The sequence below is a fragment of the Nothobranchius furzeri genome, chromosome 1 (assembly GCF_043380555.1).
Source record: "Nothobranchius furzeri strain GRZ-AD chromosome 1, NfurGRZ-RIMD1, whole genome shotgun sequence".
In the NCBI taxonomy this organism is placed as follows: Eukaryota; Metazoa; Chordata; class Actinopteri; order Cyprinodontiformes; family Nothobranchiidae; genus Nothobranchius; species Nothobranchius furzeri.
This window is the reverse complement of record NC_091741.1, coordinates 81093573-81117601: the sequence shown is the minus strand read 5'-3', so window position 1 is coordinate 81117601 and position 24029 is coordinate 81093573. Positions and strand designations below refer to the sequence as shown.

Genomic DNA, 24029 nt, shown 5'->3' with positions numbered 1-24029 from the left:
CTTCTTTTTAATACTCTCAAGTCATTTAAATTCCGTTACAGTCCTCATCACACTGTTTGTTATACAGGTCTGGACAGAAATGGAAGTAAAGTGCAATTGTATAAGCAGCCGCATCGGCGAGGCAGGGATTCTAGTTCAGCTTTCTGACACGCTGCGGTTCTGTAGTGTGAACCTTCAGTCTGACAAATAGTTAAATGAATCATCGGAGATATGAGATTATTCCTAACTAGGCTGTTTATGTTCAGTGAGCTGCAAAGAGAGAATGAAGAAGGATCACTGATGGTTCTAAGATAAGTCAGCTGGACAGATTCTACTCAGGACGTCCAGATTCATCTGAACAATCTGATTTTCATTTACACTTTAGTATAATGAACATATGTAAATCCCGTAGAGGCAATGGGAGTTGCTGAGGTATGAATTATAATTCCTGTAGGTAAACATCTCTTTTTTTTATGAACAAGTTGTTACACGTTGTGCTTATATGTGATGAGTTTTATGCCTTTTCATTGTTTTCTAAGCTGAGTGGATGCTGTCACCTGGAGAAATTACAAAAATAGCTTTACTAGATTTGTTTTTCTCCCCAAAACACCTCTCAACATATCCATCTTCTTCTGTTCAGTCTCTTTTTCTAACATCTTTTTCAAGTGGAAAAAATGGATTTTATGTTGTCTTACTCACTTCTCTGGTCCAATAAAAAAAAGTCTCCACCTGGATTTAACTAAGCTAACAGGTACAGGACTGCTATTGGATAATTGCTACATGGGCGATTATTTGTTAGCTGTCAGCAAGTTATTTAACCCCAACTGCTGCAATGAGTTGCTTCTCATTCCTTGAATACCCATGTGGAAAGACTCATCTGGTGGACATGGGAAAGATGTTAGTCTAAATAACAATAGACAGCTACAGTTTATAAGCTTGACTCTCCAGTTTTCCAGTCAGAATTGACAAAGTTCCTCAGATGAGAAACGAAAAATCCTCAAGAAACAAAAGTCCAGTTGCCTTCATCTGAACCCTTTTGGATTACCATGACCTGCATGACTGAGAACCTCCGCCAGCATGAAAAGCTTAAAGTGCTGATATTTTGCAGGATGTTTAGGAATCTGTTTTATTTTTTATTAAACCTGAAGTAATCTGTTGCTAAAGTAGAGCAAAGTGTGAGCTTTTTAAAAAAACTAATCAGACATGATAACAAAAACTACACAACACTGTAAATGCAGTTTTTATTTGCATTTGAATAATTCACCTCATCATAATCCTTGTTTAACTAGCTTAGGTAAAACCCATCATTTGCGCTACACTGTCCTAAAAAATAAGAGATCTCACTTCAGTTATTTCAAAGAAAAGCAGTTGTTGTTTATTTTAAAATACTGAATGATACAAATAAGTATTGATCTGTGACTTTTATATGTAATGCTGATCTGGTTCTTTTCAGAGTTCATTGAATGTTTTTGACCAGACCTCCTTCGTCTTGAAAAACCTCTGAGCACCTCATCGCAAACGTTCACAAACACAATAAGAAATCAAAGGCATTACACTCGTTAACACAAAGCACAGCAGCGACAGGTAGACATACTGCTTCTCAGGTCCAATCACGAGTCTTTGCTGATAAAAATGAAGAACTTTTATCTTCTAAAAACTGTGGTGTTATCACTAAAGCCCAAGTATCATCACAGAGCAATCTCCTGCAAAGTTATACAGTCTTGACAGAGTGAGTGATAATTGTTTTTATGTCCTTCCAGTGAAGGCATCTGTTCAGTAAATCGGACCATTTTGTAGGTCCGTGTTGTATCTGTTACTCCATTGTTCCTGTACGGATTAGAAATGGTGTCCCTTTTTCAGAAGGTTTTGTAAAGAACGGTTCCAGGTTCTTGCTGATACTTAGGACAGAGTAGACACAAGGTTCACAGGATTTCTGCAATAATTTTCTATAGATGTTCAGATCTTTACAGGTACATACATCATGGCACTTTACAGCAGCACACATATCTGTGTTATATTGTCTTACAGTCCATAAAAGAAGTACTTTGATTCCAATTCAGCTCGGTTTGTTCACAATGTACAAAAGTACAGACTTGTCTGAAGGCTCACCACACTGTGAATAATAACGAGGGTTGTTTTGATGCAAATTAGAAAATAAGATATTCATATATATGTTTAAAAAAAGCAGAATCACTGTACATATTTAGATGGAGGAATAATAACACATGGTTCATTGTCATTGGGACTGAGCTGGTACTCCTATCTGTTCCAAGGGTCCTCAGCCAGATCCCTGCAGCTTTTATTGTCCAGAGAGGAGATGAAGAAGTAATAACACAATGTGGAAGGCAGCTTCAAGCATCAGGCTGTGTGATGAGGCAGAGTTTGCGTGGCCGCTGGAAGGTAGGGTGGCATGGCCTACCAGCAGTTCATTCCCAAGAACCTGAAAAACAGAATGAAACGTAGTTAATCACTTATTGCCGTTGTTCATGGAGAGAATAGACGCATTATTACACCCTTGCATTTTTTGTAAAATCGCATGTCTTTTTTATGATGTTCTTTGCAGTTGCTTATTTTATATTATTTAAATGGGTTATTTTACCCTGAACTTTTCTGTTTTATGGTTTGTGCAACAATGCATGTTGAAGGTCTGTAGGTGTGGATGCTCATTTTTTAGAACATTGCAATCCTAAGACTTAAAGCAGACATATTATATAAAACTCAATGTTTGTATCCTTTTGTGCTGCCATGTCAATCTCTACTTCCTCTATAAACACTCCAAATGTGGAAAAAGTGTGTCTATTTGTTTTCTGTCAGTGTTTGGTTTTAGGAAGTGTGGACCTAAAACAAGCCGTTGCAAAAAGCTTCCAATTGTGATGTCACATATGGGGACATTGTAATAGAATCATCTCTTCAATGCAAGAGAGGACTGCTGCTGGAGGAACAGCTCTACTTTGAGCCCTTCTGGAAATTGGAGCTTCTCAAAAAAAATAAATAAATAAATTATTTTACATTGTAATTATGGAGTGTAGTTTGCAAAATTCTGAGCGAAATGAATGTGCTCCAAATTTCCTCAACAGGGATAATAAACTACTTTAACTGAACTGAACTGTGAAATGAATTTAATCCATTTTGGAATTAGGTTGTAACTTAAAGTGTGAGAAAAGTAGCGTGCGATGATTTATTTATTTTTTGTTCAGATGTACTGTATACAAACTGTAAAAAAGGAGAGTGGAAAATAGAATGCATCACTTTCCTAAAATGTATTGTGCGAGGTTGCTGTAGTGACCATGATTAGAATCACCTGTGTTGGCATTGCTGCATCCAGAATGTTGCTCATAGTTTCTATGGTTTCTGGTTGAGAAGTGCTGCTTCTGTTCTCTCCCCTGCTGTGGCTGGGTGTGCTGGTCTGCCTAAGAGTTGACTGCTGGTCTGGTTCAGTTTCAAACATCATCAGAGCATTTTCTGTGGAAAAAAAGGACGCATACAAAAATATTTCCTTATCACATAGGCCATGCATTCATTGAGTTCCACCCAGGTCTCAATTAATTTTGACAGATGCCTCTAGTTATGCATTATAAATGTATTATTGGATTTCCTGGTCACCATTATATTTTGTTAATGGATGAGGGAAAAACTGAATATTCAGTATTCTCTTTGAGTTATTATGCTCCACGTTCCTCTTAACATCCACCTAATTAACTATTAGAACTGGCCAAATAACTCTGAGTCTTCTTTCTGGATATTTGCAAGGTAGGGGGCCCAAGCAAAGACGCACCAGGAAAATTCACCTTACCACCAACCCAAAAATAATCACCATGTGTGCAGGTTCCATGATGGATTGGCATAGACTCACTGCGGTCAGCAAAAAGGACATTAATACTTTACACTTTAGGGAAGAAGGTCGCAAGAGGCCAGACACCAAAGGAGTTAGAATGAGCATTAGCAGAATTGAGGGGAGATGCAGCTAAAGAAATTATAGCTGAGTAATTACACTATTTATTTACTTATTTTTGTGTTGTTTTCTTTTTTTCTGTGCTCAGAGCATTTCTAAAAACTGTTTCAGTGTGATTAGTTTTGGTCGGAGGTGTGGCTTGGAATAAAATGTATGGGGGGGGGGGGGGGTGTCAAAAAATATTTTTTTTAATAATTTTTTTAAGCTTCATGATTTTCCTGTATACATTATTCATGATTTAAGAAAAACTTGACTGAAAAATGTGCACAACTTTAAACATACTTTAGACCTGGCGTGAGAAAATTTTGGAGATGGGGAAACCTGGCAGAGACGTTAGTGAGAAGGTAAAATGACACTTTCAGACTTGGAGACAGGTTTATTTTCATGCACAGTATTCATAATGTAGTTTGCATTGTCTTTGGCAGAAAACGGGTGTGTAGGAGGGGGATGTGATCCAGAAACACCTGAGAACATTTCTAGGACAGGTGTAATGTATAAAAAAGTGGCTGCGCATAAGCAGTTCTTTATAGGTAAGAAAATGGCTTTGTGTGAATATTTTTTTGCTGAGTTCAAGTAGGGTTTTATTAAGTTTATAAATGAGGCCCCAGGTCACTAAATTCACCGGTTTTTGATTGAGGCAAACTTGTATGAGAAAAAAAAATGCAATTTTGTTTTGTGTTTATGTGGGGTTGCATGCCACAGTTAGAGAGAACATGGTTTGGGGTTTAATTACACCTTATCTGGAACATATTGACACTGTAAGTGTAAATCTAAGAACATGCATCAAACTTTACTAAAGCTGCAGCCCAACATCAAACTCCGTCAACTGTTTACTAGAATGGTGAAATGGATTATTTTGACCAGGTATTTATTTCAACGCCTGACCACTGTTGGGCTCAGTAGACCTCAAATGACAATCAACCTTTTCCTTTTTCCAACTTTTTGATGCTTTAATGATTCACTTACTACGGTTTTAAACAGAATTGTTTGTTTCATAGTCACCCTTGCAAAAACTTTAAAAAATGTATTTCAGGTTTTTTTGGCTCCTGGTAGTCCTGTGGATTCATGCCAGCATTTCAAACTTTTACCCTTTAGCTGATACTTTGCAATTAGCATGTCTTGAGTTAATGATTGTGGAAGAGGATAATAAAACAAGGAAGGCAGTTAAATTACTTCAGTGGTGTGGAAATGGTTCAATCCTTCAAATGGACGTTGCGTGGCTGAATCGTAGCAACCCACATGGGGTTAATCCTAGGACACGTTCAGTCTTCATGTTGGGATTGTTTTTCTTTCTTCCTATTACACCTATGGAGACTTAAATAGGTTAAACTGCATTAATGGACCACTTAGGCTCACTGACTTAAAATGAAAATGATTTAAATACTGCATCATAAATAAAAGCAACTCATAATGCTACTCACTTTTTGTGTTACTGTTTCAAAGTAATTCAGGATTTCTTTAACTCTGAATTTATAGACAAAAACGAAATAACCAATAGGTAAACGGAAACACACAGAGAAATACAAAAAGGGGATAAAGGTGTGATTTTGCTGAACTGAATACATTTGATTAGAAGTCTAAACATGAGGTCAGCAGCATGTGATTAGAGTTTAAAAATTCTGTTGTATTGGACATCCCATGTCCATGCATTCTTGTAGCTGGTGTTTAGCAACACCACCCACAGTTACATTGTTGCAAATAAATGACTCCTTACGAATGCACTATAGCAACCTGAAGCCAAACGACCCAACAAGTTCACCTCATGCGTTTTTGTTTGCATTGGGGGGATTTACATTCAGAAAAAAATACATTAGTTTCATTTTTATCTTTCTGCTTGTATAAATTAGCTGAAAATTGAACTTAAGAAAATCATGGTGTAATAATGGAAAAGGATAAAGTGAGTGTGTAAATGGGAAACAAAGAGCACACCATTAATGCTGCACAAATTACAAAAGGTCTAACTTGGAAACACCTCACTAACAGAAACCTAGCACAGTGGACTAGTGGTAGAGTGTCTGCTCTGAGACTGGGAGATTGGGGTCAAATCCTGGTCAGGTCATACCAAAGACTTTTTAAAAATGGGACCCAATGCCTTCCGGCTTGACACTCAGCTGTAAGGGATTGGATTGGGGTGTTAAACCACCAAATGGTTCCCGAGCACAGCCACAGCTCCCCCAGAGGATGGGTACTGATATTTAAACATGTGTTATACCCTTCCACTGTCTTTATGGGTGACCCCACGAGGAAAGTTGACCATTGAGCAGGATTGATGGTTTATCCCTTGAGGTCCACGTGGCAGGGGTGAGGTGGTGCTCAGTTAGATTTTTTTTACACATGTTGAGTCTGTTTGAATAGTCCCTGACACTGTCACGACCAGAACTTGGAAGACCTGTGATACCAAACACAGTAAACGTTTCATAAAAAGTCTTTATTGATGTAGCGTTACTAGAGGAGGGCGAGGCAGGAGACAGAGTCGGAGAGGAGGCGTGGATCAACACCAGATCAGGACAAGCAGGTACAGGGAGCAGGCTGGAGATGTGGTAGTAGACAGGCGAGGGTCGTGGTGGCAGGCAGAGTTCAAGGCAGGGGTCAGGTGAAAAAACGAGGTCCAGAGGCTGTGAAAGCAAGGTGCAAAGCTGGAAGATCTACAAACAAAAAGTGTTCAATAATCTTGCAGAGGACTGGTGGCTGGCTGGTGAATATATATAGCAGGGGGAGCAGGTGTGTGTAATGAGCTGATGACAGGGACAGGTGAGATGAGTGAAGTGGCTGAGGGCTTGATGAGGAGGCAGCAGAGGCAGAGGAGGGTGAAAGACTGGGTGTCATGACAGATACAGCCTATAAAATACAAATTATTCTGATTAGTGCATACACGGTTGTGTTTGATTTGACTAAAAATGCTAAGCTTTGAAATCAGAACAAGCTGCAATTTCATTTTTCTGCATTTTTATTATTTCTGTTTAGATGTCCAAAAGCCTCCTAGAATGTGTGTTCAAATTTATGACCAAACGTTTATTTATAATATTTGGATATGAACAGGTAGATGTATTAAATGTGAGAGTCCGGAATAGAAAGAAAAATAAATGAATAGAGCATTTGGGCAGTGGGAAAGATAACTAAGCTGCCTTTCCTGCCCTTACGAAGTAAATTAAAGCACATTCTCAATACTCACACATTCAATGCGGGCCAGTTGATTTAAAAGCGTGTGTGTGTGTGTGTGTGTGTGTGTGTGTGTGTGTGTGTGTGTGTGTGTGTGTGTGTGTGTGTGTGTGTGTGTGTGTGTGTGTGTGTGTGTGTGTGTGTGTGTGTGTGTGTGTGTGTGTGTGTGTGTGTGTAAAGTTCTATGGAAAATGGAACATTGTGGAAAAAAAAGTTCATATTTTGTCCTTGGAGTTCAATCAATCAATGAAAGCTTTATTTATAAAGCGCCTTCGGCAACCCTGTCAGGAAGCCCAAAGCGCTGAACATGGTTCAGTTGAAGGTAAATATATTGAATAAATCAAAAATAAAAGCAAGTCAAATTACAAAATACAAATTACAAAATAGGTGAAACATTCTGGTACAAGACAAATGTGTAAGACAATGGATAGAGTGAACCAATGAAAACTGTGAAATAAATTCAACATAAAAGCGGGACAAAAATCAAACATGTTCCGGAAACGCCAAGCAGAGGAGGTGTGTTTTTAGGCGACTCTTAAAGACTGGCAGAGATGGGGACAGCCTAACAGAGGGTGGCAACTGGTTCCAGAGTGTTGGTGCTAGGACTGAGAAAGCCCGGTCCCAGGGAGTACGACACCTAGAACGAGGGACAGGCCTTGGTCAGAAAAGCGCAGAGCGCGTGATGGGGAATGTTTGTTCAGGAGCGTGGCCAGATAGGGAGGAGCATTACTCTGGAAGAAATTGTAGACAAAGATGAGGATTTTGAATTGTGAGCGATAGCAAACCGGAAGCCAGTGCAGGGAGGCCAGAACCGGACTGATGTGGTCCCGTTTCCTGGTCCCAGTCAGGAACCTGGCTGTGCTGTTCTGCACAACCTGTAGGCGACGCAGTGATGACTGACACAACCCTGCATATAGAGAGTTGCAGTAATCAAGCCTAGAAATTACAAATGCATGCAGTACCCACTCCAGGTGGGCTCTCGGCAGCATATGCAAGGCGTCTCAGGTGAAAGAAACTGGACCGGATCATAGAATTGATGTGAGCATCAAATTTAAGTCCAGCATCAACTTTCACCCCCAAACTGGTAACAACTGGTTTTGAGTAGGGAGAAAGATGGCTAAGATCAACATAACGATCCACATTCCTGCTGTTGGGGTGAAAAACAATGAGCTCTGTCTTTCCCTCATTCAGATGTAGAACGTTGGCCATTAGCCAAGACTTCACCTTGTTAAGACAGGACACAAAGTATTGGATAGAGTGACCTTTCTCCTGACACAATGGAGAGTAAATCTGGCAATCGTCAGCATAGAGATGGAATAATAGGCCATGTTTACGAAAGATTGACCCCAGAGGTAGCAGATAAATGGCAAACAAAAGAGGACCAAGGATCGACCCCTGTGGGACCCCCCAGCGGAGCCCCTCCCAAGATGAAAAAACATCACCCAGTTTAACGCAGAATGTCCTGTTGTGGAGGTACGATCTAAACCAGTCCAGAGCAGACCCTTTGATCCCAACCCATCGTTCCAAGCGATCGACTAGAATCGCGTGGTCAACTGTGTCGAAGGCTGCTGTCAGGTCTAACAACAGAAGCACCACAGATGTACCCTGATCTAGTGATAGATATCATTTAAGACCCTCAGTAGAGCCGACTCTGTGCTATGGCCGGACCTGAACCCTAATTGGAAAACCTCAAACAGATCAGAGTCAGCTAAATGTGAGACCAGCTGCTGATGAACGATTTTCTCAAGCAGTTTTGATGTAAAAGGCAGGGTAGAGATAGGCCTGTAATTTGTGATCACAGAGACATCAGCACCAGGTTTCTTCAGGGTTGGCGGAATAACTGCTGCTTTCAAAGCTGCTGGGACAACACCTGTGCTGAGGCTCCCATTGATAATCTGTCCAAGTGAAGGGCCAAGACACGGAAAGGCAGCCTTCCAGAGACGAGGCGGCAGAACGTCAAGTGGAGAGCCAGATGGCTTCTGCCTCGCAACAAGCTTACTCAGCTCAGAGTATGAAACAGTATTGAGGGAGCTCAGGGTGGGTGGTAATGGAGGAACTGGAACAGGGTCAACAGAGTTACCAGAAATAGCTGCTCTAATGCCCGACACTTTATGAACAAAGAATCTGTGAAAATCTTCAGTTTTTCCAGCAGCTGTAGGAGACATGGAGCTAGGCTCTTGATACACCAGAACAGAATTAAGTGTTTTGTAGAGAATCCTGGGATTCTTGGAGTTTGTTTCGATGATGTCTGCAAAATATGCAGTTCTAGCAGCCCTCACAGCATCATGATAAGCAACCAGTGATGCTCTGAACAACTCACGCGAGACCTGTAGGCCATCCTTTTTCCACTTTCTCTCAGAAGCTCTACACGCCCGCCTACAAGCCCGTGTGACATCAGATAGCCAAGGCACCCTCTTAGGCCTAGACTTGCAAAGCTTGAGAGGGGCAACCACGTCCAGGACCTGATTACAACGTACATCAAAGTGTTGTGAATAGTGATCAACGTTAGATGGATCAGGGTTAAAGGTCTCTAACCTTACAGACATACAGTCCACAAACTTTGAAATAGTTTCTGCATCCAGGGCTCTGAAACTAGTAGCTGGAGCTTCACACACAGGGACAGGACATGGCAACGTAACATCACAGAGTATAGGAGAGTGGTCAGAGAACACAGGAGGCAAAGTCACAAGGTTCATGACAGGGAGACCAAAAGAGATAACCAGGTCCAGGGTGTGTCCCCTGGCATGAGTTGGGGACGATACCCATTGAGTCAAATTGAATGAATCTAGCAAATTCAAAAAGCCTTTAGCAAGCTCAGGACAGCAGATATGGATGTTAAAATCACCAAAAAATAGGACATAGTCATGTTTTAGGATGCAGTCTGCCACAAGATCACAGAAATCATTAAGGAAGTTAGAGTCAGTCTTTGGAGGGCGATAAATCAGCACAACGAGCAGGCGGGGGGAGATGCACAGTTCAAATAGGCACAGTTCAAAGGGAGAAAATGACATGGTGGGTGTAAGCTGTTTACAAGGAAAGCTGGATTTAAAAACAACAACCAGCCCACCACCTCTGCCCCGTGGTCTGGGGATATTAAAACAGGAGCAGCCAGGTGGTACCAGTTCCAGCAGGGCGCTTGAGTCACCAAACGGGATCCATGACTCACAGATAAAGAGAAAACCCAAGTCATGCTGAATAAAAAAGTCACAAAGAATAAAAGTTTTGTTCAGCACAGGCCTGGCATTGACTAGACCAAACTGGGTCTGCGCGGGGCTGCAGCACCGGGATCGCGCACGGGCCCAGTCCTCTCCAACTCTGTGCCTGTAACCGAGCGCAGATTCTCCCAGCAAACCCCAGTCTCGCGAGGTATTCGAGCCGATTGGCCGTGGCGCTGTGCCAGCTCACCCTCAGAGCCGGCCAAGTTCCCTAGGCAGGGCGCGGAGTAATCCGTAAGACATCTCGGAACAACCGGGTCAGAAGCTGTGCCGAATCGGACCAGCCGCTTCTTCAGGGATCCAGCCCGACGTCTCATGCGCCGGCTACCTCTCTTTCCCCGTCTTCTCCGATGCTTCCTTCTCGAGCTGGGGCGGACAGAGGGCTGACACATCACGGCTTGGGGGGAGAGAGCACATGGGCAGTCCAACCAGTAGCACCATCCGTGAGGTTCCCAGCTCGCGCTACCCGCTACATCAACGGGAGGACGAAGCCTCTGCAGCACAGCTCGATCGTATGTCAGCAGAGGATCCACACCATTCAAAAAAAGTCATCAAAGACAACAAAAATGCACAAAAGCCAATAAAACGCCAATAAAAACCAGTAAAAAGCAAGGTACCACTGCATAAAGAGGACAAGCAGCTCGCAGCGTGCACCCGCGCGAGCGCCATCTTACTCAGTCAGAGTGGTGATTGCAGTGTGTGATGTGATGTGAAAAGAGTTAGATGGACTTTATAGTAGTTGCTGTCAGAGCTTGAGACCTAGTGTTAATGTTAAGATCTTTTATAGTGTAACATTCTGGTTTATGTAAGTGTACAAGTAAAAAAAAGTAGTGAATATATTCACCAGTTTAAAGTAAAGCAACATTTTTTTCTTTTTTTTGCTTCCTAGAATTGGGTCCACTGTCATTAAAAACAAACCTTTTCTTCCAAGTGTGTTCTTGTAAAGGTTTTTGATTAATAGGTTTCAGCAAAGAAATAACAAAACAAACATACATTCCCATGCTTTTTGTTTAATTATTTGACCAATAATTACAAGTGTTCATATGAAGTTGAAGTTCATGATATGAATTAAATTAACAGTAGGAAAAAAAGCTAAATCTTCTCAAGTTCTTGAAGCTAAGTTATCATTTTCTGAGCAGCATTAATGGTTTAGTGAGTCTGTGCTCTTTAATCTCAATTCACACCCTGGTGGTGATGAGCTGCTTTCAACAGTCCTTGTTGTGTGGTCGGCAACAGGATGGCGCCTGTGCTTGGCTTAGCCGCAGCCACCGGCCACTTTTTCAAACTTTTCTCCACTAATCTCCTCTTTTCCACCTTGCTCCTGTCTGCGATCTTCTTCAGTAGTGTCCCTGCTACCATCTCCTATGATCGCCAGACTCTTTTGTCCTTCCGTTCGTTCACGATCGCCCAAGATGCACCGAGGATTTACCATCCAGTTTGTTTACCTGAGCGACGCACCGGCCGGGAACCAAACGACGATCCAGAGCTGCGCACCTCTAGCAATGTTTGTCCGGTCCCGGGAAAACGTCGGAGGAAAAGAGGTAAACGAGCAGGAATCCAGGTGAGAATAAGACTTCTCTTAAAGCGTGGTTTATCTGGTAAACATCGGCGCAATCTTCTAGCTTCTTGTCCTTTGTTTGGTGACCTGAGCGCCACTTCCGCATTCCCGCCAGGCCGCGTTGCAGTGCGGTTCATCCGTCCAAGTTTTTTAAGGTCGGTTTATCCTCATTCCTCAGTGGTTTCTCCTCCTGTTCCCTCCATAAGTGGTTTTTATAAACACAGTGGATCTAACCCTGCCAATTTACGTCCACTAACTCCAGCTGTTTCTGTAGTTTCTGATTCCTCCACCTCACTCAGCATGGCTCTATTAAATACCCGCTCTGTTAACAATAAGTCTTTCCTGCTCAATTATCTAATTCTGTCTAAAAACCTGGATTTTCTGTTTCTGACTGAAGTTTGGCAGCAAACATCTGATTATTCTGGTCTGATTGAACTCTGCCCGAGTGGTTATTCTTTTCTTAGCCAGTTCGGGGGTTCTGGTCGTGGTGGAGGCCTAGCTGTTGTTTTCAGAGACCGTCTTCCATGTAGCTCTACAACCTCTGGTCACTTTGCTTCCTTTGAACTGCAGCTGATTAAAGTCGGGCATAAGGAGCCGTTCTACTGTGCTGTGGTCTATCGTCCACCTGGTCCAAGCGGTTCTTTCCTTCAGGAGTTAAGTGACTTTCTATCCCCCACTGTGAAGCTGTCTAGACTGGTGATTGTTGGTGATTTTAACATCCACGTTGATGATCCCTCAGATCACTTTGCCATGAATTTCTCCAGCCTTATGGACACCTTCGGCTTTACCCAGCATGTTTCTGGCCCCACACACACCAGGGGGCACATTCTAGACCTTGTTATTACCCTGAGTCTAAATGCTGACAGTGTTTGTCTTGAGGACGTTTATATTTCAGATCACCATTGCATTTTCTTTAACTTGTCAGTTTCTGCGTCCCCACCTCCTGCTCGCCGTCTGGTTAGTTCTCGTTTTCTTAATGAGAGCATAGCTAGCAATTTTTCTGCTGCTTTTGATCCACCCTGTTCTTCTGATAACGACCCAGACTCCTTAACTTCTCAGTTTAACGAGCACTGCCTCTCCATTCTGGCCAACATCTGTCCTGTCAGAACCAGATCAGTTCCTGCAGTGAACCCTACTCCCTGGTTTAATGACAGCCTTCGCAGCCTGAAGCGCCAATGCAGAAAAACTGAGCGTTTGTGGAAGAAAACCCATCTCCACGTCCATCTGCTGCACCTAAAGGATCTTCTGACATCCTTTAACTTTGCAGTCAGAGATGCGAGGGTTTCCTATTTCTCCAACCTGGTGTCCCAGAGCAAAGGGAACCCCAAGGTGCTGTTTAACACCATCAGCAGCATCGTCTCTCCTGCTACTCCTAAAGCCTCCATCCACTCTGTTACAGACTGTGAGAATTTTCTGTCTTTCTTTGTGGACAAAGTCAATAAGGTTAGATCTAGCATCTCTCCTTCAGCCTTATCGCTGCCTCTCCCGACTGCAACCAGGCCCATCATCCTAGATAGCTTTGCTCCTGTTTCTTTGCCTGAGTTAACCAAACTAGTTAACTCTATGAAGACCTCTGCATGCCCCCTCGACATTTCACCCTCATCTTTGTTTAAAAGTGCTTTTCAGTCCATCGGTCCCAGCGTGCTCTCTATAATTAATGCTTCTCTGGTTTCTGGTCAGGTCCCTGCTTACTTTAAGAATGATGTAATCCACCCGCTTCTTAAAAAACCGAGTCTCGACCCCTCTCTCCGTAGTAGCTTCAGACCCATCTCTAAACTTCCGTTCATCTCCAAGATCTTGGGAAAGGTTGTGGCTAAACAACTCACAGCTGCTCTTGATGAACATAACATCTATGATAGCTTCCAGTCACGTTTTCGTAGAGCTCATTCTACTGAAACAGCTCTTCTTAGGGTCTCTAATGACCTTCTGACTCACAGTGATGCAGGGGACTGCTCTGCTCTGGTCCTGCTTGACCTGACTGCAGCCTTTGACACTGTTGACCATCACCTGCTACTGGAGAGGCTGAGAGACTGGGTAGGCCTATCAAGCAATGCTCTGGAGTGGTTCTCCTCTTACCTCTCTGAGCGCTCCTTTTCAGTGGCCGTCTCAAAGTTTAGGTCCTCCACCACCTCTCTTACCCATGGTGTCCCACAAGGTTCTGTGCTGGGGCCTCTACTCTTCCTCCTATATCTGCTTCCTCTTCAGCACATCCTGAGCTCCTTCAAAGGAATCTCCTACCATCTTTATGCAGATGACATCCAACTGTACATCTCCTTTAAGCACCATGAGATGTCTAAGCTGCAGCTGTTACACACCTGCTTAGACTCTATCAAAACCTGGATGACTGGGAGCTTTCTTCAGCTGAATGAAGATAAGACTGAGATCCTCATCTGTGCCCCAGACAAGCTGGTTCCCAAAGTCAGAGACTCTCTTGGTCAGCTTGCTTCCCACACCAAACCTTCCATCAGGAATCTTGGCGTGACCTTTGACCCAGCTCTCACCCTGGATTCTCATGTCAGTTCTCTTGTTCGCTCTTCCTTCTTCCATCTCAGGAACATTGCTAAGCTGAGTCCCATTCTGTCTCGCTCTGAACTTGAGACAGTTATCCACACCTTCATCTCCTCACGCTTAGACTACTGTAACTCTCTTTTCACGTGTCTGAGCAGAACCTCCCTGAACCCTCTACAGGTGGTTCAGAATGCCTGTGCTCGGCTTCTGACCAAGTCCTCCAAACACACCCACATCACCCCACTTCTCCTCCAGCTTCACTGGCTGCCAGTCAACTTCAGGGTTCATTTCAAGATCCTGGTTCTGGTCTATAGGGCCTTACATGGACAAGCACGATCTTACATTGGTGATCTTCTTAGTCCCTACACCCCCAGCAGGTCCCTGAGGCCAGCACACCAGGCTAAAGACCAAAGGTGACAGATCATTTGCTGCTGTGGCCCCCAGATTCTGGAACCCTCTCCCCCTGAGCCTGAGATCAGTGGACTCAGTGGTCTCCTTCAAAAAGCAGCTGAAGAATCACTTGTTCAAGCTGGCTTTTGTATGACCTTCTTCAACCACTCTCTCTTTATTCTGCTCTCCCCACCTATTCCACCTTCCTCAGGATCCACTGATTTCCCTCTTTCCTATTCACTCTCTCTCTTTCTTAACATTTTTTCTTTTAAATCACAATTGCTTATTCTTGCTCATTTTAAATATATTTTAAAACATTTTCTAAATGCTTTTTTATATTTTTACAATTCTTTTATCGTTTTTGTTTTTGTGAAGCGCCTCGTGTTTTTTATCTTGAGAGGCGCTATAGAAATGATATTTTCTTCTTTCTTCTTCAAAATTATTTTGCAGTTTACCAATTTGTGACAAAATTCATCATAGCACAGAACACATTTTAGTTAATTCCCTGCTCTAAACACTCCTGATCTGAGAGTTTATTAAAATTATGTCTACATGCGAAGTTCTGCTAAATTTAATGAGCTATTTTTTTTATTGGACACATTGATGCAGGGAACTATCTAAAGCATGCAGGATAGCAGCTTCTGACAACTATTGGACACACTGACTTGAACTTGATTACTTAATAGTAGAAATTCTTTCTTTTTGAGCTTTAGAGAACAAAATGCTCAAACACTGTATTGTGACAATGTGGAACTAATTTAGGATTGCAGATTTTAGTGAAAATTGCAAAATGTATGTCCAAAATTATTAGAAGTGTGCTGATTCACCATTTAATCGATGCATCACTATGAGCCGATTCAAAATTGATTTGTAAACGAACGATTATAAATAAATGCCAAAAAGCTGCCCCCCAAAGTGTGGAAAAATCATAAAGAGTTACATGTGCAGCCCAGATGCTTGTTTCTTAGCTTTAGCCGCTGAGTGTGAGATTTACACATCAGGGGTCTCATTTATCAAACATTGCATAGACTCCTTACTAAAACCATACTTAAGCTCAGCAAAAAATAAAAATAAAAAAATATGTGCTTATGCCAAGTAGGTTTGTGATCTATCAAACATGGAGTACGCACAGCTGCACACAGTCTCTGCTTCATAAATCAGAAGCTATCTAGAAAGGTTCTCAGCTGCTTTTTAGTCACATCCCGCCCTCACCACGCCCACTTACTGCCATAAATAGTCAATGCAAAGTGCCTTGTGGATCTCAGGCATATACATAAGCCGGCTGTTGCAGAGCTCCGCCAATGACATGGCGACCGTAGATCAAGGCAGATCAAGGAAGCACAATTTCACAGAAGCAGAAGTTGAGGTACTTGTGGGTGAGGTGGAGAAATGAAAGGAAGTGCTTTTGCAAAACAAATAAGAGAAAATCCATGGAGTGGTACAGTGTTGCTGAAGCCGTCAATATTGTGAATTCTTCAGAGAGATCTGTGGCGGATATTTAAAAAATGGTCTAATTGGGTCATGCGTGCTAACCAGTCACCCAAACGGAGATCTCCCTTGTCCAAGTAGCCAGGGCGCATGATCAATCGGGTCACAGTGACAGGACACACACTGTCACAGACGCATGACATTCTGTCTCAATTAGTCCCCCTGCTGATATTCTGCATTCCGTGTTCTGCGCTTTAAGCTGTGTGTGTGTGTGTGTGTGTGTGTGTGTGTGTGTGTGTGTGTGTGTGTGTGTGTGTGTGTGTGTGTGTGTGTGTGTGTGTGTGTGAGAGAGAGAGAGTGTGCACACATGTGTGTGTGCGTGTGTGTGCGTGAGGGGGGTCTTGTTCTGTGTGAAAACGAAGCAGTACAAGTGATAATGCTGCAGGATTTCATAATTGTGTCCTTCTCAGCAGCAGCACTGCAGGTGCTCTCCATGTCCAAAATGTGTGTAAGCAAGGTCCTTAGTCAACTTAAAGTTGCGCACATTTTTCTGCTAAGTTTTCTTTCATAAATCCCAAAGTTTGCGCAAAAAGTTGCTTACGCAGTTTTCCGACCCCGTTTTGTGCGTAAGCAAGCTTGATAAATGAGGCCTCAGGACTGAAGAAAAGTTGTGTAAAACCAAAATAAAACACAACAGCAACACTACCAACATGCAACTACACCTTACACGTTTCCATCCCAAGTTAGATGAAGAGAAGAACCTACTGGTTGTTCTTTCTAACCAGCTAACAATCAAGGAAACATTAACAAAACTTGCCCACAACTCCAAACTTTTTCACAAAACTACGGCGCCACTTTGGTCATTTTGTATTAGTGCTGAGCCGTGGCGGTAATGTAGTGCGATCATGTGTTTGGACAAAGATTACACTTTGGTGGTTCTAAAGTGGGTGCAAGGGTCATCTCTGCACTGTCACGGACTTCCTGTTATCTTAAACATAACTTGTTTTTTATTCTGACTGAAGCAACACTCCTTAAGTTTCTTCACAAGCCACTCCAAAAGGTGTTTGTCCTTCACAGTCCCCTTGAACAGTCTGGTGATCTAAGCTTCAGATCGAAATCCAAAAGCTCCAGGATTTCTGCATCACCCCAGTTTGCCATCTCAGCTGATTACAAAATCAGAAATGACTGCCCATGTTTACTTTCATTTTCATTTTTCACATTTACCCTGTAGATTTCATGCAAAAGTATGTAGGGTATTTGTTCAGTCTTACATGAATAAGACAGTGGAGTAAAATGTATTTGGTAACAAATTAATGTGTGCTGAATTAATTTGAATGCATGAAAAAGCTATGACGTGAGAACAAAAACCTAAAAGGTGAAAAAATGCATAAAAATAGTGGTAATCATGGTAATCATGACAATGGCTTAATAATGGAAGGACACTGAATCAAAATCAAATCGAATCGTGAGATACCTAAGACAACACACCCCTATAGATGATCTGTTTTAACAATGAATGACAGGTTTGTAAGGTAGATTTTGCACGCTCTGTGTGTTTTAATTTTATTTCATTTCATTTTTATTTGTTTGATTTATAAAGTACCTTCTATTACCTCAGCTGAAGCCCAAGGTGCTGAATACAAACATTTGATAAAAAACTGCATCCAGTAAGAACATGCAATAAAAACAATTTAAAAAGACAATAAAAATATTAAAGCAGTAACAATAAATGCCCCAAAAGGGAAAATAAAAACCCTAAAAGGAAAAAGTTAGCACAATGTTGCCAATCCACTGAAGCCTGAAACGGCTTGAGCATAAAAATGTGTTTTCAAGTTTGACTTAAAAACCTGCAATGATGCCACCTGTCTAATATTCAAAGGTAGTTAATTCCAGAGTGTAGGTGCCAAAACAGCGAAAGCATGATCTTACCTGTGATTTTACCTCTTGTGTGCTTTCTGGTACGTCCTCTAATGACATTTTTATAGCATTAAGGGCAATTCTCATAACTCCCTATCCAGCTCTTCATTTCTCTGCTATCTTGGTGCTCACTAACATTGGCATTCCACTGATTCAAAAACAATAGGTGAGTTTCCTATTTCCACATCGACATACATGGGAAGATACAGAAACTGATTTATAACAAGATGGTAGAGATCGTGTAGAGCTCTCTGTTTGATGTAAATAAAGTGACACTTACTGAGACAGATGTTGTCAGTGAAAAATCCCAGGAAACGATCACACTCCAGCCTCATGCTCCCACTTGCTGAGCAAGAGCACCACGGGGCCACACTGGATGTTGAGTTGTCGACATAGTTGGGAATTATCGTGCTTCCTGCAGACAGACAGCACCAGGCTTCGATCAGTATTAAATATTCATTCTCCTCCGAGTTTCTACGCTGTGCTTTATTTTCTAAACCATTAATGGACACCGGATTTCCTGTACACAGACCTGCAGTGAAGAGATAATAATAATAATAATAATAATGTAATTTTACAGGTCTGAGAGCTTGTGCACTGACTTGAGAAATGAAGAAATGCAAGAGAAAGCTCTAATTTTCTCATTTTTTTAGGTCACAGAAGTTTTAATCTTTTTTTTTTTTTTTTGTTCCAACGCACTGGAGGTGGGATTCAAGTGCCTTAATAAATACAAGATCGGAATGAAAATGCCAAGCGTGTGTTTGTGCTGAGGGGCACTATTTGACGGTCTTCAAATGCATTAGGTTGGCGCCTCCTTCCACTGTGTGGAAAATGAAGTGGCTGTTCTTTTTCCTTTTACGGACCGTTATAAAGCAAACTGAACCCTTACATTATAGAAAGTGCATCTGTTTTGCAATAATGAGAAAGCCTTACGCTTTGATAAGTTTCAGCAACCTGAACTTTGTCGTTTGGCTTATAAAATTGAATTTAATTCCAGTCTCCCACTCACTCCTAACCTGTTGTGTAAACATTCATATAGCTTCCAGCCAGGTTTCTCTCATTCCTTCATGTTTTACTTGCACCGTCCTCTCCCCTAGCATATGGCACATCACTCCATTTATTCACTCCCCTTTTCTTCTATACTTGTTTTTTTTTCCTCTACATTGCAAGAAGTGTTTTTATTTCTCTATGCTACATCTCTAAAGCAAACCTACCTATAAGCCCTGTGTAGGCGAGGAGACATGCTCCATAGTTCCCTTGCTTGCAGCCATTGGCAGATGTTTCCAAGGGTTCACAGTCATACTGAAACTGTGCCAGACGAGACCTGAAAAAGCACAAAATGGGCACGGGTTGGTAAAAACACCCTAGAAATGTCTACTTTTTCCAGGGTTTGTTAGAATTCTTATTGTCAATTTTCTCTGTTGGGGTTTTAATTAATATAACTTAGATGAAGACATATAGTTTTCATAGAGAGGAGGGAAATCACCGAACTGTGATGCAAAAGTGATAGAGTAATATATTTCATCCCCCAGACCTGGGATCATTAGTAAAGCCCTCTGAGCGTAATGTGGCTGTGGAAAAATAATGGCTATGCACAAGAGATAGCAATGAGCGATAACTCTAACCCATCTGGTTCTTTATCTGTGCTAAATATTTAACATGTTATTCTAACACTTTCTCTCTGGGGTGTTCTTTTTAATGGTGGCAGAAAGCTTTAAGGTAAAATACTGAACCATTGGGTTTTCTGACTAGCTGTTAATTAAGTTTCAAAGAATCCTGATCCGGATTACCGTATTTTCCGGACTATAAGCCGCTACTTTTTCCCCAAGCTTTGAACCATGCGGCTAATAATGAGGTGCGGCTTTCCTGAAGATTTTCCTTCACCTGCCAGGGGGCGCTTTAGCAGAAAGTGAAACAGGTGGAAGTTAAAAGTGGAAATCGAAGAATGTGCTCATTTTAACTTAGCACATGCAAGCAGCCGGCACGACGAAGAATTATTTTCAAATCCATACCCCCTCATCATGGAAACTACATGTATGAGTTCATATGATGCCGCATTTAAGTTGAAGGCCATCGATCTGGCAGTAAAGGAGGGAAACAGTGCTGCCGCACGTAAGCTTGGCATGAATGAATCCATGGTTCGGCGCTGGAGACGGCAGCAGGAGGAACTCATTCAAGCCAGCTTCACCCGGGGATGATGACAGCAACACGGACAGCGACACTGACATCGCCACAGAAAAGGTATGTGACGAAGCTCTTCTGAGGCTGTTCAACTCCGACACTGAAGAAGAGGACTTCAGTGGTATCAGTGCGCAGGAGGATGATGAATAAACTAATCAATAACTTTTCTGATTTGTTTGATACTGATCAGTTCAGTTACGTTCAGTTAAACTACGTTTTCAATTCAGTAGATATCAGGTAGATATCTGGGGCTTTTAGCCCGGTGCGGCTTATATAAGTACAGTTCCATGTGTTTTTAAAAACGTAGTAGGTGCGGCTTATACTGAGGTGTGCTCTATAGTCCGGAAATTACGGTAGCTTTGTTCAACACGTAGTAACTCCAATACCTATATCAATTTTTAGGGAAATCACAAAAAATTTAATGGACCATCCAACAAAATCAAATGATAAATAACAGTAATAGTACACCTATATAAATTTGTGTCCACATGAGATAACATAATTTCTAATGGTCACAAACCAGAAATTAGCATCAAGACAACCCAATTAAATGTTTTTATTGAGCTCATTTCTAACCTGCACACATAGTCAGCATTGCAGATCCTCATCTGTGTGATGCAGTTAGGTTTGTCCACACTTTCATAAGAACAGCTGGGTACGATGGTCTGCCTTCGACGCTCTGCACATGCTGTGTCTGTGCAGGGACAGAAGAGCAGCTGGTGTGTGTAGTCAGCAGGAACCCGGTCGAAGAACCTGCGCAGGGCCCTATTGCATTTTGGCCGATTGCACAAGCCTGACTTGGCAATGGGTTTGATGCAAGCTGAAACATATTCTGTGCGAAGCTTCTGGCACAAGTCGTCCACATTGCAAGCCTTGGCTGCATCCAGGCAGCGATTTACGGTTGTCATGCCCACATCCGTGTCTGTGGATGAAAGGAGGGTCAAAGACAAGATGTCACTGGAACACTAATGGCAAAAGGTCAATAATGTTCAGTGGGTAAGTGTGTGTAACCTGTGTACTTCTCTTCTTGATAATTATAATGAGAAATAACTTTTGCATAAAATATAACCTTCTGCAAAAATGTTGTTTGACAACAGCTTCATAAAATATGTAAACACAGACTTGTGGGCTTAAATATACTTTTTCTGGAGCTTAATATGAGTATGTGGTTTTTCTGGTCCTATAGTTATGACTACGTGATGTAATAGATTACTCAACCTTTCTCAACAGTAACTGAGAATCATGTTTAAGGTGGTAGCCCATTCCAATATTACAGTGTTTTGTATAACGGTTATTGGCTGTAATGTTGAATTAATGTTGTATGAGTATTTTGATTTTAAGCTAAAATAATCAACAGGAAAATGTGTAACCAGTAGCTGAATACATGTTGTTATTTTGGCAGATTTAAGGGTCTTTTTTATGGGTTTAACGGTAAGTCAGTTTACCTGCTGTGATAGATGCTAAACGGACATAATCGTAATCCCTCTGCACTGTCTCATAGGGATAACGCTCCACAAGATTAAGTCCTGAAAGACAGAAACATTTGTAAAGAAACATTAACAAGAAATTTGTAATATTTCTAACTATTCTACAGTATTTCTTGCTGCTTATGTAAGGTAAGGTTCTGATGGCGACAGATCCAGAGGGTGAAAACAGACATTCTTCTCAACAGCCGCACTCTTCGGATCCTTCTAGGGGATCCCAAGTTGTATTCAGCTCAGAGAAGACAGATTATAGATGTGTTGCCATTACCAAACTCCAGGGTAGTTCCTGGGATGGGGACATTGACCATGAGATAGGATTTCCCAGTCCTCTCAGCTGTTGTGTCTCCATTCAAATTCAACTCTTTCAGAACTTTGCACAGACGTCAGCATATCGAGACTGCTTTGGCAGTGAATGATGTCACTGATCAGCGTCAAAAAACATCCACAGTAATGTTAATAATAAATAAAAGCATTTATTCTATCAAATTATATCATGTCTTAATCCATTCAGAGGACAAGAGCAGATATCTGATGTTCAATGACCAGAAGAAGTGTCGTTTTATACGGCGCTCTGTGAGACAAGCCCCATTAATTAAGTCTTTGAGGGAATTTTGCTGTGTTTTCCGGTGTTGGGAGTAAGATTTTAAATGCGATCAGTGCTTATTTTCCTTTGCATCCTGTCTGCTTCACCAGCAACTCTTCTAATTTTACTAATGCCGATTGTTTTGGACGACGTCTGCTGATGTCATTTCCTACTGAGTTACAACCAATAAGTGTGAGTTAACCGGAGGTTCTGCTCAGCTGATTCCACCGGGCCGTTCGGAGTACCTACCCCTGAGCAGGTACTAAGAAAGTTCCTGAAAATGGCCAGGAAAAAGGCCTTTCAGCCAGCCGGTCAAGTGGAGACTTGCGCATGTCAAGAGGTTCCTGTAAATCTATCTTGAAGTTCCGGTAGTGGAAACGAAGCTAACCCCACCAGTGAGTTCTAGGTCTGGATCCTGGTCTCCTCTCAGTGGGATGAACCCAAAAATTCTCAGAAGATGGATATTTTTGAGCCTCAATTGACTCCTCTTGATGCGGAGAAACACCTAAATGGAGGTTCTCACCTTATCTCTGAGACAGAGCAAAGTCAAGGAGGCAGCCCTTTTAACTGCTTGGATCTCATTCTTTTAGTCGAGATCCAAATCTCATGACTATAGTTCAGCGTTGTGTCGTAGACAGATACTTAAAATCCTCTGCAGTGGTGAAAGGTCGCTGCATCTAATTCTAAATGTTAATACAGATAACAGTCATTCTAATCAGTCAGATGGCTAAAACATAAAGGATATTGTACATATGTTAAATAAGCTCTACAGACCATGTACAGTAGACTGATGAAGACTCCAGTAGATGCTCAGGCAGTTCTTCTCCTTCTTCATTCCTCGTTTGCACTGACAGCCATGCAAGGGGCTGGACAGAAGGGCGGACACCGCCTTGGCACATTGGCTCCTGGCGCCTGGACCAAGCTTCATGCTGCCATTACCAGCCACACACTGACGCAAAGTTCGTAGACGTGGACTACACGCCTCATCACTCGAGCACAAGTCTCCAGCCACCAAACAGTCTGTGCTGGTCAGTATGACATCTAACAGGGCTGTAGAAGAGAAAGCCACAACACAAACACCAGAAGGATTAGGGAAGAAGAAGACAAGATCTTTTCTATAGCGCTTTTATCAAGATAAAAATGAGGCGCTTCAAGGGAGGGTCAGAGACTCCAACAAAAACAACAGGCTACTGTTTAGAACATTTTATATATATTATAGGTACTGGAAAGATGAAATCTAAGCCCCCCACCCATATTTCATGTGGGTTTTTCACGTTTGAACCAGTGACGTGTGGTCATTGTGACAAGTGAAATACTAATAATGATTTAATCTAAAGTCAACGTGTCCACTGACTGGTCTACACATTAGTTTTCCTTTTTCATGTTTATGGTCAAAATCGCTAAATGTACCTGTTCCCTGATCAAATACATATGCAGAAGCGAGAGGGAAAACAGAGATGAGAGCTGCCTCCATTCTCGCAGAGCAGCGCTGCACACATTCACTGAAACAGGAAGTTGGTGCATGCTCACCGTTTTCTGTCTTTATATCGCCAACATATATTTCTTATTTACCATGTGCTGCACATGATGATGTTCTACAGTATTTCTGGTATATTCAATAACAGTGTGTGACAAATGTAGTCTTTCTGAGGGGCCATAAACTCTGAGTGAAAAT

General features: G+C 42.0%; 1 protein-coding gene across 1 annotated transcript in view; it reads right to left on the bottom strand.

Moving 5' to 3' along the window:
* Positions 1-2047: 2047 nt before the first annotated feature.
* gfra4b (GDNF family receptor alpha 4b) overlaps positions 2048-24029 on the bottom strand; it is a 102122-nt gene continuing 80140 nt past the window's right edge. The window contains exons 2-8 of the mRNA XM_070550577.1: positions 23129-23404; positions 21733-21813; positions 20864-21209; positions 19321-19430; positions 18387-18521; positions 3281-3441; positions 2048-2419 (exon numbers count right to left, since the gene is read on the bottom strand). Of these exons, the coding sequence (XP_070406678.1) occupies positions 2279-2419; positions 3281-3441; positions 18387-18521; positions 19321-19430; positions 20864-21209; positions 21733-21813; positions 23129-23404 (1250 nt within the window). The 3' untranslated portion in view covers positions 2048-2278. The remainder of the gene's footprint in view (positions 2420-3280; positions 3442-18386; positions 18522-19320; positions 19431-20863; positions 21210-21732; positions 21814-23128; positions 23405-24029) is intronic.